General features: G+C 41.5%; 1 protein-coding gene across 3 annotated transcripts in view; it reads right to left on the bottom strand.

Annotated features, from left to right (window-relative positions):
• Window positions 1–727: 727 nt before the first annotated feature.
• The window catches only part of LOC138295241 (zinc finger protein 268-like), a 64,182-nt gene continuing 49,941 nt past the window's right edge, over window positions 728–14,968 (bottom strand). For all 3 annotated transcript variants that reach the window (XM_069233437.1, XM_069233436.1, XM_069233435.1), the window contains exon 3: window positions 728–6,037. In XM_069233437.1, coding sequence (XP_069089538.1) covers window positions 3,800–5,662 — 1,863 coding nt within the window. In that variant the 5' untranslated portion in view covers window positions 5,663–6,037 and the 3' untranslated portion in view covers window positions 728–3,799. The remainder of the gene's footprint in view (window positions 6,038–14,968) is intronic.

The following is a 14,968-nucleotide window of genomic DNA, read 5'->3' on the forward strand; positions in this document are numbered from 1 at the left end:
AGTTTTTTTTTTTTTTTTAAGAGCCATTGGGGGCCCTGAAGTGGCACTGGGTGCAATGGCCATGCCCAGGGGATCCTGGTCCCCTGTGCTGGCCACTGGGGTGGCAGGCACGACTCCTGTCTTTTCTAAAACAGGAGTCATGTGGTATGGATGGTTTTGAGTCAGAAAATGACACTAGGCTGGTTAGTCTTTTTTTTTTTTTTTTTTTTACTGTAACCTGCGTAATGTCATTTTTTAGTGCAAAACCCCCTTCTTTGGTGCCAGAATCAATCTTCCTCCTCTGTTGCCACTTTTCATACCTGCACTCTGCTTATAGAGTCTGTGCCCTCCTCTAACCTCTGTACTCCTACGATACCCTCTTTTTCCTTTAATTCTTACTCATCACTTCAGTCCTGCCCTCCTGGTTTACTACAGAGGAATATAGTGCTCGAACCGAGGAGACAGACTGTACACACTTTACAAACAATGATGCTTGTCAAATGAACAAGTATTTGGAGGTCACAGAATGGATAAAGAGCCTCCAGTGTCATTAGTATCCCCAATGACTCCTTCATCCATTACTTATGAGTGAGAGTTGTCACTAGAAGACATGTACACACGCTATCTCCTGTAAAGTGTCTTCTCTCTGCCTATTAATGAGAACTCTTTCCTCATGGATTTGGCCTCCTCTGTGACCTTAGAAATTACTTGTAATATTAAGCAAATCAGGAGGCTGGCTATACAGTGCTGTGCTGCATTTTGTGTACTTTATTTTGGTTATTCCAGCAGTATCATGCTGAGGTCTGCTCAGACAACTCACACCAGAAATTACACTGTGAACATTGACATTAAGGCACTTATATTTAGGAACAGTTTAGGCAGAAGTAGCTGACCAGTTACTGTAACTTTTTATTTACTTTAATTTCTGATTCACTTTCTTAAGGGCACAGTCACTCCCAAAAGAACAGGGCATTGTTTGCTAAACTTCATTGTAACAAACAATAATCTTTTAGGAAATTAGGCAAACAAAAGATGCAAGGGGAAAAAAACAAGTACAAAATAAAGATATAATTCGAAAAATGCAAACCGCTTGTTGGCTTCCAAGAATCAATATCACACAGAAATGCAATTTCCCTTCATTATTAATTCAATTTGTTAAGGATCACGCTGCACTGCTAGATCAGATCCTCTGGCTGGTCAAAATGTAATATGGAATTTGAGAATGTGCAGGGCCTCTGGGAAAACCATGGGGCTAGATGTTCACTTTCCTCTTGTTGTCTGATCGTTTAGAGCGCCTGAAGGATGTTCCTACTGTGTCAGTAATCACCACTGCTTCACGCGTAGGAGTACCACTGCATGTACACTGATATTACCATATTTGACGATTGCAGAGGCTCCTGCCTGCACACTGAACTTCACAGTTGTCTCAGCTCCTGTTACAGCTTTAAAACTGCCAATAAAAAGTGTTTTTGTTAAATTAATATGGTTTTATTAGGATTTGGGGGAGGGGGGTTACCAAAGACAGAAAGGGTAGCACAAATAAAGTAACTACCCAGTGGAATATTAGGGAACATTGTTTATGCACAGGCCAAGGGTGGGGCCCCTGTGTACAAAAAGAAGCTAGAAACCCCTCAACCGCCATGAACAGGTGCCAGAGTTTCCACAATCCACATGTGCTTCGGGGTTTTAACCTCCACCTTTGTATAGAGGTTGTTACCTCCAGCCCTGCATAGCATTTATAGCTGCCAACTATGCAGGGCTGGAGGTTATATATTAAAAAAAAAAACCTTTACAAAGGTGGAGGTTACCACCTTTAAGCACAAGTGGATTGTGGCAACTCTGGCACCCCTGGACAAGGGTGGAGGACAAAACCACTTGTCAAAAGCCGAAGCTAAAATCCTTGGGTAGAGGTGAAGGTTAAAACCACTGTTTACTGGTGGATATTGGAACCTCTGTGTGCACCTGTGTCCTAGAGGCCACGTGAAGACTGGAATCTCTGTTCACACATGGAGGTTAGAACCTCTGTGCACAGGCTAAAGATAGAACCCTGATGCAGAGGTGTAATATAGAACCTACTTGCACATTATTTATCACAGGGATTCATACAATGGAGAGGAGATATAGGAACATCAGCATATTCTGCCTTATTCACAGTTGGACACAAAGCGGAAAACCATTCTGTAGCAACAGTTTTTCAAATGAAACCTCGTGAAACTCATCTAGCATCAAGAAGCAAATACCTGTGACCAGAAGATGGGTCAGCGGTGTCTTACTGATCAGATCCCTTCTAACTCCCTTCAGACTCTCCAGAACACCTTGTGCGCATGGATAGCAACATGTGTGTACCATGATTAGATATTTGTTTATTTTTTTTTTAGAGCTGGTTTTAATTTAGGGGATCATCAGTGCTAAGGGATACTTTTTTTCTTTGCTCTTCTTTTTTATAAGGGCTTAACACGGCCTTTTTTTAGTCTGTGTGGTACCTGCCACTGAACAAAAACAAAACAATTTAATTGATCAGTTAAAATTCAAGTTAGTCAAGCACAGAACAACAAAAAATGCTGAATAAGAAAGTTTAGCCTTTGTTTTTGTTTTTTTGCAACACCTCATCCTGGGTGTAATGAAGGCCACATTCTGAATATTTGAATGCTTTCTCTTCTGTGTGGATTTTCACTTGTCACATTAGGTTTTCCTTTAATACAAACAGCTTGCACATTAACTAGAACCATATGGTTTCTTCCTGGTGTGGATTTCCTGATGTTGACCTAGCTGGTACTTTCAACTGAAAGCCTGGTCACATTCCGTGCATTCATATGGTTTCTTTCCACTGTGGTCTTTCTGGTGTCGCACTAGGGTTCCCTCTGAAACAAACACTGTCACATTCATTACAACCATATGGTTTGTTCCGATTGGGATTTCTTCATGTTGTACTACTTAATACTTTAGCATAAAAGCCTGGTCATATTCAGCATGGACTTTCTTATGTTGTATTACCTGTTGCTCTGTAATGTTGCTCTCCAGTGCGTGCAGTATATGTGCGTTAAGTACATTTTTTCTTGCAGTATCTTTGAACATATCCTTATGTGGGGGTAAGCAGATTGACTTTTTACTTACTAATTTCCTTACTTGGTCCGTTCTTACTTGGTTCGCTTACATTCATTATGTTCCCTCATTCCGTTCTTGCCTGGGGTGTTTCATGTAACTACCATTCTTATTCTCATGCTCACGTTTGGCGCGCTCACTGGTTGGATTTTGTTTCCCAGGCACCACCAAGTATTACATCAAATATTTATTACTTTGATGGGTCATTGCAATCCTTGATCATGGAGTAGTCATTGTGGTTTTGCTTAATTCCTAGATGTCCCTATAATTCTTTGTTCTGATGAGACCCCACAGGTGGTAGGAACGTCACCAACAAATACAAATTAATCAGCTATTCGGCCCCTTATATTCATACATCTAATTTATTAATAGCTTTTCAATGCGGTCATTTTGTTTCATCAAAACGTGCATTTATTTTTAGTAATATCTGTAGGATTGTGTTGTTTTTCCTTTCGTATTTGTTCCATTGATCATATGGGACACCAAGCACATCACATTTGATGTACTTATGAGAACAGAGTGACTTCTGAACACAATGATCTCTTGACTCCTTTTCCTTATTTTGGACATCCTTGAACAGTTTTACTGTGCTCGCTTGATTTACATTTTGCCATTGTGCTTATGCATATGTTATATAAGATTTATACATTATGTATCACCAGTGGCAACCTCTGGTTTTCTGTTAAAAAAAAAGCTCTGCAATGAATGCCACGCCACATTAAGCACATTCATATGATTTTGTTCCTGTGTGGATTTTTAGATGTTGCATTAGATGCGTCTTTCTTCTAAATGCCTTGTCACATTCAGTGCATTGATATGGTCTCTCCCCTGTGTGTGTTTTCTGATGTTCCATCAAGTGGTGTTTTCTATTGTATGCTTTGTCACATTCCGTGCATTCATATGGTTTCTCTCCGGTGTGGATTTTCTGATGGGTCATTAAATGATGTCTTCTAAAGAATGCTTTGTCACACTCACTACAACCGTATGGTTTCTTTCCGGAATGGATTTCCTGATGTTGGACTAGCTGGTGTTTTAGAGTGTATGCCTTGTCACATTGAGTACATTTATATGGTGTCTCTCCAGTGTGGAGTTTCTGATGTCGCGTTAGGCTTCCCTTTCCAAAAAATGCCTTGCCACATTCATTGCATTTATGCGGTTTCTTCCCAGTGTGGGTTTCCTGATGTCGCATTAACCGCAATTTTGTAATAAATGCCTTCTCACATTCACCACAACCATATGGTCTCAACCCTGTGTGGGTTTTCTGATGTAGTATAAGTGTGTGATTCACAGTGAATGCCTTACCACAGTCAGTGCAAACATATGGTTTCTCTCCAGTGTGAGTTTTCTGATGTTGCCGTAACTGCCCTTTTGTAATATATGCCTTCTCACATTCACTACAACCATATGGTTTGTCTCCAGAGTGGAATTTCTGATGGAGCTTTAAATGCACTTTTTTAATAAATGCCTTTTCACATTCAGTACATTGAAATGGTTTAATCCCGGAGTGGATTTTCTGATGGTTCAAGAGATTGCTTTTTCCAATGAATCCTTTCTCACATTCACTACAAACATATGGTTTCTCGCCGGTGTGGATTTTCTGATGTTCCAAGAGATGACTTCTTATAATGAACGCCCTGTCACATTCAGTGCATTCATATGGTTTCTCCCCAGTATGGAATCTCAAATGTAGTATTAGGGCTCCCTTTGTAATATATGCCTTGTCACATTCAGTGCATTTATATGGCTTCTCTCCAGTGTGGACTCGTTGATGTCGTATTAGGCTTCCCTTTGTACTGAACGCCTTGCCACATTCTGTGCATTCATATGGTTTCTCTCCAGTGTGGACTCTCTGATGTCGTATTAGTTGTCCTTTTGTAACATACGCCGTGCCACATTCAGTGCATTCATATGGTTTCTCTCCAGTGTGGAAGTTCTGATGATGCTTTAACAGAGCTTTTGTAAAGAATGCCTTGTCACATTCAGTACATTTATAAGGTTTCTCCCCGTTGTGGACTGCATAATGTTCATTTAGCTCACCCTTTGTAAAGTATGCCTTGTCACATTCAGTGCATTTACATGGTTTAACCCCTGTGTGGACTGCATGATGTCGAAGTAACTCTACCTTTGTAATGAATGCCTTGCCACATTCAGTACATTTATATGGCTTCTCTCCAGTGTGGACTTTCAGATGCCGCATTAGGCTAGCTTTGTCAACAAATGACTTGTCACATTCAGTACATGCATATGGCTTTCGCCCAGTGTGGGCTTTTCGTTGTCGTATTAGCTCTGCCTTTCTAATGAATGCTGGATTACATTCAGTTAGTTTAAAAGGTTTCTCATCAGTATGGACATTCTGATGTGCCTGCCGGTCTCCTTTTGTAATGAATGTGCTTTCCTCAGCATGGTCTGCCTGATGTATTGTTAGGTGTCCTTTCACATGCAAAGTCTTCTGACATTCAGGGCATTCATATAACTTCTTCACAGTGTCAAGACTATTTTGATTGAATGTCTGCCCACACTTCTTACATTTACATGTTCTGAGTCTCGTGTGAGCTACTTGGTGGATTTTTAGACGCCCCATGGTCCTGAACGTACTATCTCATTCAGAATATTTATAAAGTCATTCTATTATGTGTGCTTTGTGCTCACACCCTTGTCACATTAGTAACAAATTGTCTTTCTTCTCTACTGACTTCATGTGCTCCTTATATGATGTTACTAGAAATTGCTTTGTGACATTTAGTACATTTAAAAAGTTCTGCATTCCCTTGTGTCTCTCAGGCTAGTCTTTTCGAGTCAAGAATTTTTTTTCACGCTACTTGAGTGTGTAGAGTAAGATTTGGAATGTGGATTAGTCTTCAAAGGATGAATTTCAATGCCCAACTTTGCAGACTTTTGCTTTAACAAAATAACCTTATGCCTTTTCAATCTTCATTTCTTAAAGCATTTCTTTCACCTGTAACATAAAAAAGCAAGTCAATAATAAAGAATCTATAATTATGATATGTTATCCGGATAGACTTACACTGCATATTTATAACTAAGTGAAAGAAACTCTGCAATATACTTAGGACCTCATTATGAGTCTGGTGGTCACTAGACCGCCAGACTCGCGGTGGCAGTCGGACAGCGGTCCAAGTACCATAGAACAACCACAGTGGTTGTGCCATGGTCGGACCACCAGCACTGTCAGGATCGGAGAGCCCGACGGTCTGGCGGTCCTAATCCGCCAGGGCAGCGCTGTCCTGGGGCTTAAGACCTTGTTCTCCGCCAGCGAGTTCATGGCGGTACCACTTGGCATGGGCAGTGCAGGAGCCCCCCTGGCCAGCACTACTGCAATGATCACTGACTGCTTTGCAGGCAGTGAACATTGCAGATAGTGAACATTGTGAGGGTGCTGATGCACCCTGCGCACTACAGCATAGTCGCCAGCTCGATTATGAGCCGAATACAATGCTGTAGGGTGTTTCCCACTAGGCCAGTGGGCAGAAACTCAGGTTTCTGCCCACTGACCTAGCCAGAAACTCGTACTGGGCCCAGGAGGGAGGCAGCCACTATGGCGGAAACCTCCCAGTCAGATAGTCTTTCCTATTTTCAGATTCTATTTGATGTGAACTGCAGAAGGGGGTTTGCCAATATAAAAATAAGTGGTTATCAGTGTCTAGATGTTTTTATCTAGTACTTTTAGAGACTTGCTTTTATTACTTATTACTGCTTTGTGCAATGACATTGCAGGATAAACAGTGTATTGGAGGTCCCGCGCGCTGTGGGTACTCCACAGAACTATACTAGTCAATTGGATTACTTTTGCCCAGGAGCACCCTTGACCAAACCAGGAGATTCCCTCACTAGTGCAGTACATGCCTATAGCAGCAAATGGCCAACCCCACACCAAGACCTGCCCTTCTGAAGAAAACAAAGTATGAAACTCGTCAAGGGTGACCAAGCACTGGGCTGCAGTTTGTCATGCAAGAAACCACTCTACATTTAGTAAAAGATGTGTTTGCTTATATGTCCCATTATGTATTGAAAAGGACTAGGACAGTCTTGTCAGAACCAGTGTGCAAATCTACACCTTGCTGAGCACATGATGCTTACGGTTTGTTCTAGGCCAGTCATTACTTTCTGGCAGTGGGTTAGTGCTCTACATCCACAGAGATTTACTTGGTTCTTAGTTTCAATCCTGTAATTCTATGTGACAGCACATTTCAGCTGAAACATTTAAAAAATACAGAGGATCCACAAAGGTAGACTGTTTTAAAAGTAGATAGAATATTGGATTTGGCAAGGAGTCATTTGCAGATATCAGTGGTTCTTAACCCATGGTCTGTGAGCTCCTAGAGGTCCACAGCACCTATTCGGGGGGGGGGGGGGGGGGGGGTGTAGGTAGACCACTATAACCTCTAACCATTACTTTTTCTCAATCATAGGCATTTTCAGCTCAATAATTGTATAAAGACAGCTTCACCTATAAGTATAATAATAATAATGATTTTATCAAGCAACAATACTCCTTTTAAGTCTACTGGTTAGCCTCCCACATGTACTTGAAAAATGCCTTAATACAATCCTTAAAGATATGGTTAAAAAATAATAACCATTAGTTGGCATCTCCTCCTAGTTCATGATGGAGCACGTGTGAACGCACTCTGACCTGAACCAGCTATCAGCTTGTTACTAATTATAATGCTTAACTGCTTATGATTTCCTGGAAAGTTGTACGTATCTGCACACATAGATGTCTAAAGGCTTAGAACACTGGCTTTCTATGCGTTATGTTCAGCTAGACAGCGAAAAAGACCGTTCCAGGCTGCATGTATTCCCACCCACTTTAGATAAACAGCACTTACAGACTCAAAGCACTTCCAATTTAACATGAAAGGGGGAAATCCCACACTCTTCAGCAGAGATCAAATATTTTGAGAGGCAAAGTACCACTTCTTACTGAATGAATGTATTGCCAAAATTAGTGGTCTTCTAGATATGAGAAAATAATAGTATTTGCCTACTTTTGACACAAAAACCAGTCCATGATCTCCAACTTGTCTATAAAAAGCTGGATTATTGTCCTTGTCTGTTCAAGGCAAATGTCAATCTAGTTACTGCTTCTGTCCCAACACTACAGCTGGGAGCTCCATTTGTACACAATTGCCTTTTAATTTGAGAATGTGTCTTGGGCCTTATACTTTTGTTTATTCCCTCTCATATTTAAACATGCAGTTGCATAAGGGAGGATAAGTGCTAAATGTATATAGTGTATACTTGTTAGTGTGTTTGTGTGCATTATTGTTGCGTGCACATTGTAGAAATTGAGAAACACATCAAGAAAAAAGTGTTGACAATTTGAAGAGTCCGTAAAGTTAGCCAAGTGTAATGGGTTTTGGTTTTCTCACAAATGACTTATATGTCCCAGAACCTAGTAATACAAGTGCTAGCCTGGTACAAATCACCCTTTAACCCTGGTTGAAGAGTGTCCAGCCTCGAGAACCAGGTGGGAAGACTAATACTTAGAAAGTACTGAAGCACACGGAGTGTAGAATATAAAAAGTCCAGCAGTCACAAAAACATGCTTCATCGAAATGATGGTTTATTTTCCAGAAAACAATGGATGAGTAGAATAGTGCCCTCACAAAGCACCAGCCGACACGCGTTTCGTCCCTTGGACTTTTTCAAGGCTGAAGTTACTAATGAGGGTAAAAAAAAAAAAAAGGAACCAGAGTATCAGGTTGCAAAGTAGTCAAATAAGATGCTGTAGTATCAGGAAAGGTACTTCTACTCTAATATTTTATGTAGGTATGCGGCTAGAAGCGTTTGCCAAACCGTATAAATATAGTTAGCTGTGTTAGGAAAGTAACTCAATTCTAGGGGATACACCAATTAAGGCATAAAAAAAAAAAAAAAGCAGCATCTTAGTCCAATAAAGGCGAGACACAAACAAATGAAAGCCAGATAATCCTTAGGTTTGTGGGACGGTTGAATACAAATCAAATGTGAGAACTACAGAGAAGGACCACGATAAGCCTTAACCAAATGTTGGAAGGATCAACCTTAATCCTGTGAGTGACTCAGGAATAAGGTTGGCGTACTTTTCCAATACGGAACCTAGAGGATTAGTATAGGGTACTTTCAGCAGTGGACATGCAAATCTGTTAGTCGGACTGAATAGAGTCATGGAGGCATAAAAGTTGGAAAAATCAAAGTGTTAGTTGGGTGATCATGATAGTAAGATGAAGTTTGGGATGAATAAATAAGAGAAGGAGCAGGGAAAAGTCTGTAGAAAGGGAGGGATTTGGGAGATCATAGTAGTAAAATAAGGTCTGGGATGAGTCACAAGAGGGATACATAAGGAAAGAATTTAGCAGTGTTGTTTGGGGGTGGGGTCATAGGAATAAAATGAGGTTTAGGGTGACCCAGGAGAGACAGAGGAGGGAAAAGGTCTAGGATGAGACACAAAAGTGCAATGGAGTGAGTTTGTTTTTCTCTTGTACATTAGGAGTAAAGTAATAAATAAATACATGAATAATATCAAATCAGAATGTATAGAGCATGCTATTCACCTGTTAGGGTCTCCGTCCTCTGTGCTTCAGTTGAACAGCCAGGCGTTAAGGTCCTTCCTGAATTGAGGAAATGATGGTGACTGCCTGAGGTGAAGAGGCAAGGTGTTCTAGTTCTTTGCTGTGAGGTAGGTTAAGGATCTTTCTCCAGCTGAAGTCTTCAATATGCAGAGTACGGTGCTAGTGCTCATTGAGCAGAAAGGTCTGTTGGGGGAGTAGAAGGTGATGCGGTGGTTGAGGTAAGTAGTTCCTACGTTGTGGAGAGCCTTGTATACATGGACGAGGACTTTGAAATTGATCCCTTTCTCGACAGGGAGCTAGTGGAGGTCGCTCAGGTGTTTTGCTGATGTGTTTGCAGTGGGGGACGTTCAGGATGAGTCTGGCAGAGGCTTTCCGGATGTGCTGTAGTTTTTTCTAATTCTTTTGGGTGGTGCCGGCGTACAGAACTTTGCCATAGCCGAGCTTGCTGGTGACCAGGGCGTGGGTTAGTCTTATGGCAGTTGTTTGAGATTCTTTTGAATATTTCCCACAGAAGTCCGAGTGTGTGGAAACAGAAGTATGCAACAGAGTTGACCTGGCAGGACATGGTGAGAGATGACTCCAGAATGAAGCTGAGGTTACGTGCGTGGTTCATTGGGGTGGGTTTGGGGTCTCGAGTGTCACAGGCCACCAGGAGTTCTCAGGCAGATGTGGAGGGTCCCAGGATGAGGATCTCGGTCTTATCTGAGTTGAGCTTGAGGCAGCTCTCCTTCATGTAGGCAGCGACGGCTTCCATCTTGCTGTGTACGTTTTTCTTGGCAGTTGTAGGGTTTTCGGTCAGTGAGATGATCAGCTGGGTTTCGTTGGCATAGGAGACGATGTTCAGCCTGTGGCTTCGGACAATGGATGCGAGCAGGGCCACGTAGATGTTGAAGAGTGTGGGGCTCAGAAGGAGCCCTGAGGCACTCTGCAGATGATCTCTGTATGTTCTGACAGGTAGGGCAGAAGTCTGGCTCTCTGTGTTCTGCTGGTCAAGAAGGTACTTATTCGCTGTAGGGCTGCGCAGCGGATGCCAGCTGCGTGGACTCTGGAGCAGAGGGAGTGATGGGAGACCATGTCAAAAGCAGACGAGAGGTCAAGTAGGATGAGGGCTGCTGTTTGGCCGCAGTCGAGGAGCAAGCAGATGTCATCTGTGGCGGCAAGGAGGGCGGTCTCTGTGCTGTGGTCGCTCCTGAAGCCTCATTGGGAGATGTGCAGTATGTTATCTTCAACATGTTGTGGAGCTGTGCGTTGATGGCCTTTTCGCTGACCTTGGCTAGGAAAGGCAGCAGAGATGGGGCAGTAGTTCTTGAGATCCAAGGGGGGGGGTCGGCCATGGGTTTCTTCATAAGCAGGTGGATTCCCGTGTGATTCCATTCATTAGAAAAGGTAGCCTTCTCCATGGAGCAGTTGAGAGCGTGGCGGAGCTTGGGTGCAATGGAGGTGTTGGCTTTGTTGAAAATGTGGTTGGGACAGGGATCAGTAGGGACTCCCGAGTGAATGCTGCTCATGATAAGAGCGGGACTCGTCCGTGGTGAGGGTGGCCCAGCAGTGCAGGATCTACAAAGGTTTCGAGGCTTCAAGCTGGAGAGTTGTTGGTGGGTTTGTAGGGTCTTGTAGTCAGAAGCTATTGTAGATGCCCTTGATTTTTCAATGGAAGAAGGTGGCTAGTCTGTTGCAGAGGTCCCGAGTTGTTTGAAGCTTCCAACTGTGGTTTGGCGAACATAGAAAGGTAATATATGGAAATAATCGAATAAGTCTTTACATTGCATTGTATAAATTCAGACTTTCAAGTGTGGCAGTATTTGAAGGTAATTTATTTGTGTATGTTTTATAACTCAATTTTTTCTTTTATCATTTCCTTACTATTTCAATAGTGAAGCTCTAATACAGTTATAATATTTACCTATTGTGATAAATAAAACAAAGACCCATAAGCATCTAATCAAACAACTTATATAAAAGCATGCAATGACCTACAAACGTGTCAAGCATAGAATCATGTATATCTTTTTATTCTTAAGATATATATATATATATATATATATATGCTAAACAGGCCTAAAGAGTATCTATTTTTTTTTTTTAAAGGACTACACATATTTGTACAAAGAAATACGCATATGTACAGATATATATATATAATTACATTATAACTATATTACATACACAGGGATATGCTGTATATTACTGTTTGAGTATGGTGGTTATGTAGGAAACAGCCAACGCTTGTGTAGTCTTACGAAGATAAGATAGTTATCCAGGATCTTAGTTGGTGGGTAATGAATTCCATATTCTGGCCACTTGAACAGAGAACGATGTACCACCAACATTCTTTGTCCTGTACGGTGGGGTATTGAAGCCAGGTGCCACTCTTGAGCGAAGGCTTCTTCGCTGAATGCATTTGGTGGGTGATCCAAAGCAGCTTGAAGGTGGATCTTCTGGCAGCTGGCAGCCAATGTAAGGTCCTCAAGACAGGGGAGATGTAGGCTTATGGCTTTACATGTAGGAGTAGACTGGCAGCACAGTTCTGAATCGGTTGAAGTCTTGTCACAGCTGATAGAGACGATTGTGGTAGAGGCCATGTTGTAATTCAATTTAGACAGTGCAAGAAAGATTAGCCTGGATCATAGTCATTACACATATGTGTACAAAGAAATATATAGATATATACATACAATTAAATTTTAAATATTTACGAACCAAGGGATATGCTATACATTACTGTTTGAGCATGGTGGTTATGTAGGAAAGAGCCAACTCTTGAGTAGTCTTCTGAAGATAAGATATTTATGCGTAGATCTTATATTTAGGGGGATGAATTCCATATTCTGGCCGCTTAAACAGAGAAAGATGTATCACCTATAGTCTTTTTCTTCTGTATAGTGGGGCTTTGAAGCGAGGTGCTAATCTTGAGTGGAGGCTCCTTTGTTGAATTTATTTGGTGATTTTATTCCTGATAAAAGTTGGCCCTGTGCCATGCATTGCTTTGTGAGTGATACAAAGCAGCTTGAAGGTGTATCTTCTGGCAGCTAGTAACCAAGGTAAGACCCTTAAGGCAGCGGAGATGTTGGCTTGTGGCTTTTCATGTAGGAGCAGCTGACAGGCCTGGACCACTCACCTGAAATCCAGGTTTCCGCAGGAATGAAGAGCAAGACCCACACCCTTGTGGAGTAAACCTTCACTCCTGAGGTTACAAACAGTGAGCAAAAAGTCCTGAGGGGAGAGGGGTAGGTAACAGGGAGACGGGCAGAGAGGATATGAGACAACAAGTCCTGAGATGCCTTAATTCTGCAGTGCTCACCAGAAGGATGGTTCCTACCCTGGCAGTAAAGGACCCGGTGCACAAGACAGAAAAAGTATTAACCTTGAGCATTTATTCACCCTACTACCTTTCTTAGTATATGTTTAGGGGATTAACCATTGACAAAATACAAACCAATAAATAGCTTGCTTCGGATCTTTCAGCAGACAAAGTGACAGTATTCAAGTCACACAAAACGTTTTATACAAACTTCTTGTGGCACAATAAACCAGGAGTTATTGCACCACAATATGTAGAATACCAAATTGAGTCAAAGTTCCTTAACTGGTTAATTATCAATATTTGGATAGGTTCTTAAACACCTATTTCAGCATAGATGTCTCTTCAGATTAAAAGTCAGCGTTTCAAACAAAACAATATTCTGAATTGCAATCAGTTTTAGGGTCAACAAAGTCATTCAGCAGGAAGCAACACCCAGAGTAATCTCTTTTGCAGGAAGTCCGCTGTAGGATGCTACCAGGAAACAGTAGCAGAGTCAGAAGACTGCACACCGACCGGGGGCTGGAACAGCACAGGTAAGGACCTTGAAGTCAAGCAATGAGAGCGACAACAGGTGTGTTTTAAATAGAAAATATCTCATGTAGCTTTGCATGGGGTGAGAGTCATCATTTTCCCCAGGTGCTGGAACAGCTCTTGACAGCAAGAGGGAATAAGGCATAAGCAGCACGTTTGAAGGAATGTGAAAGGGATTTTGAGATTTTAATTTGGACTGTTCTTTATCCTTGTTAAAAATGTTTTAAGCAGTAATACTGTATAAACATCCGGGTCATAAGCAATAATACTGTATAACATCATGGGCCATAATTACAAGAAATCTAAGGCTTCTTTTAGAATACATGTGGACTATACAAAAGTGTTTACTAAGAGCTGTGTAGGCCTTAACATCAATCATGGACACCTACAGGGTTCCAAATGGCACAAGAAGTGTGCGTTGTAACCGTAGTCTGGCAGAACAGATGTGAATCTGTTGTAGTCTTTCATATTTAATAGAGATGATCCGTGGTAGAGGCCATTAGCATAATTCAAATTAGACAGTACAAGAGAGAGATATTAGCCTGGACCTTGTGTGGAAATCCCAGGTTTGGGGAGGGGGGGGGGGGGTGTGGAGGAGATGCGCCGTAGAGTTTTCTTGGTGATGAAGCTTCATCTTGCTATGGGCGTATAGATGGCTTTTTTCGGCCTTCTGGAAAGATTCCTGTAGTTGAAGAATTACTGAGGATTCCTCTTACTGGTGTGGTAGAAGAGGTAGATAAAAGAATGTTCTTGAAAATGTATGCAGGACAAGGGGAAGAAAGGCAGCGGGAAGGCCTCCTTGTTTGACCAGAGCCAAAAATTCACTTTATGATATTTCTTTGAAGAAGGAGTGCAGAGGCAGGGTTAGCTTACTCTTGGAGTGCATTTTCGGAAATGAGTTGTTGCTGGTGGTTTTCCATTGTTTTAAACAGGAGTTCAACGTGTCTGCTTTGGCTGTGTAATGATTTGCCAGTTTGTCTGAGAATTCTTGAGTAATGGGATGAGTTTTTTCCGTGCATTTAGGTTCACGAAATTTGCTGAGAATTTTGTAAAATTCTTTATTTGCACATTTAGCACTCTGACTGTTGATCTTTATCTTCTGTTACATTTGCATAGGTGAAGTTTGTCTTTATTGCGGTTTGTTTTTATCCAAGCTTGGTGCAGCCTTCTCTTTGTTTTATATTTTTTAGCTCTGTATTTCTCCAAGCTGCTCGTTTTCTTTTGTCCTGTATTGTTGTTCTTCGTGATATTAGGATAATGAAAGCTTCCTGAAGCCATTCAAAGTCTTTGAACTGAATTTATATATCTAGATCTATGTGGCTGTTAGTTGTATTTCTGAGAATTCAAAATTGTTTGTTCGTTCCATGGTTGATAGATGGATGATGTGTGTGTGTGTGTGGATCTGTGGTGTGTTATGTTAGAAAGTTAGCAAATGGTTGTCTGGTCTGATCATGTGTCTGGAGTAATACTTTAAAAG

This window comes from Pleurodeles waltl, chromosome 5 (genome assembly GCF_031143425.1).
Source record: "Pleurodeles waltl isolate 20211129_DDA chromosome 5, aPleWal1.hap1.20221129, whole genome shotgun sequence".
Lineage (NCBI taxonomy): Eukaryota > Metazoa > Chordata > Amphibia > Caudata > Salamandridae > Pleurodeles > Pleurodeles waltl.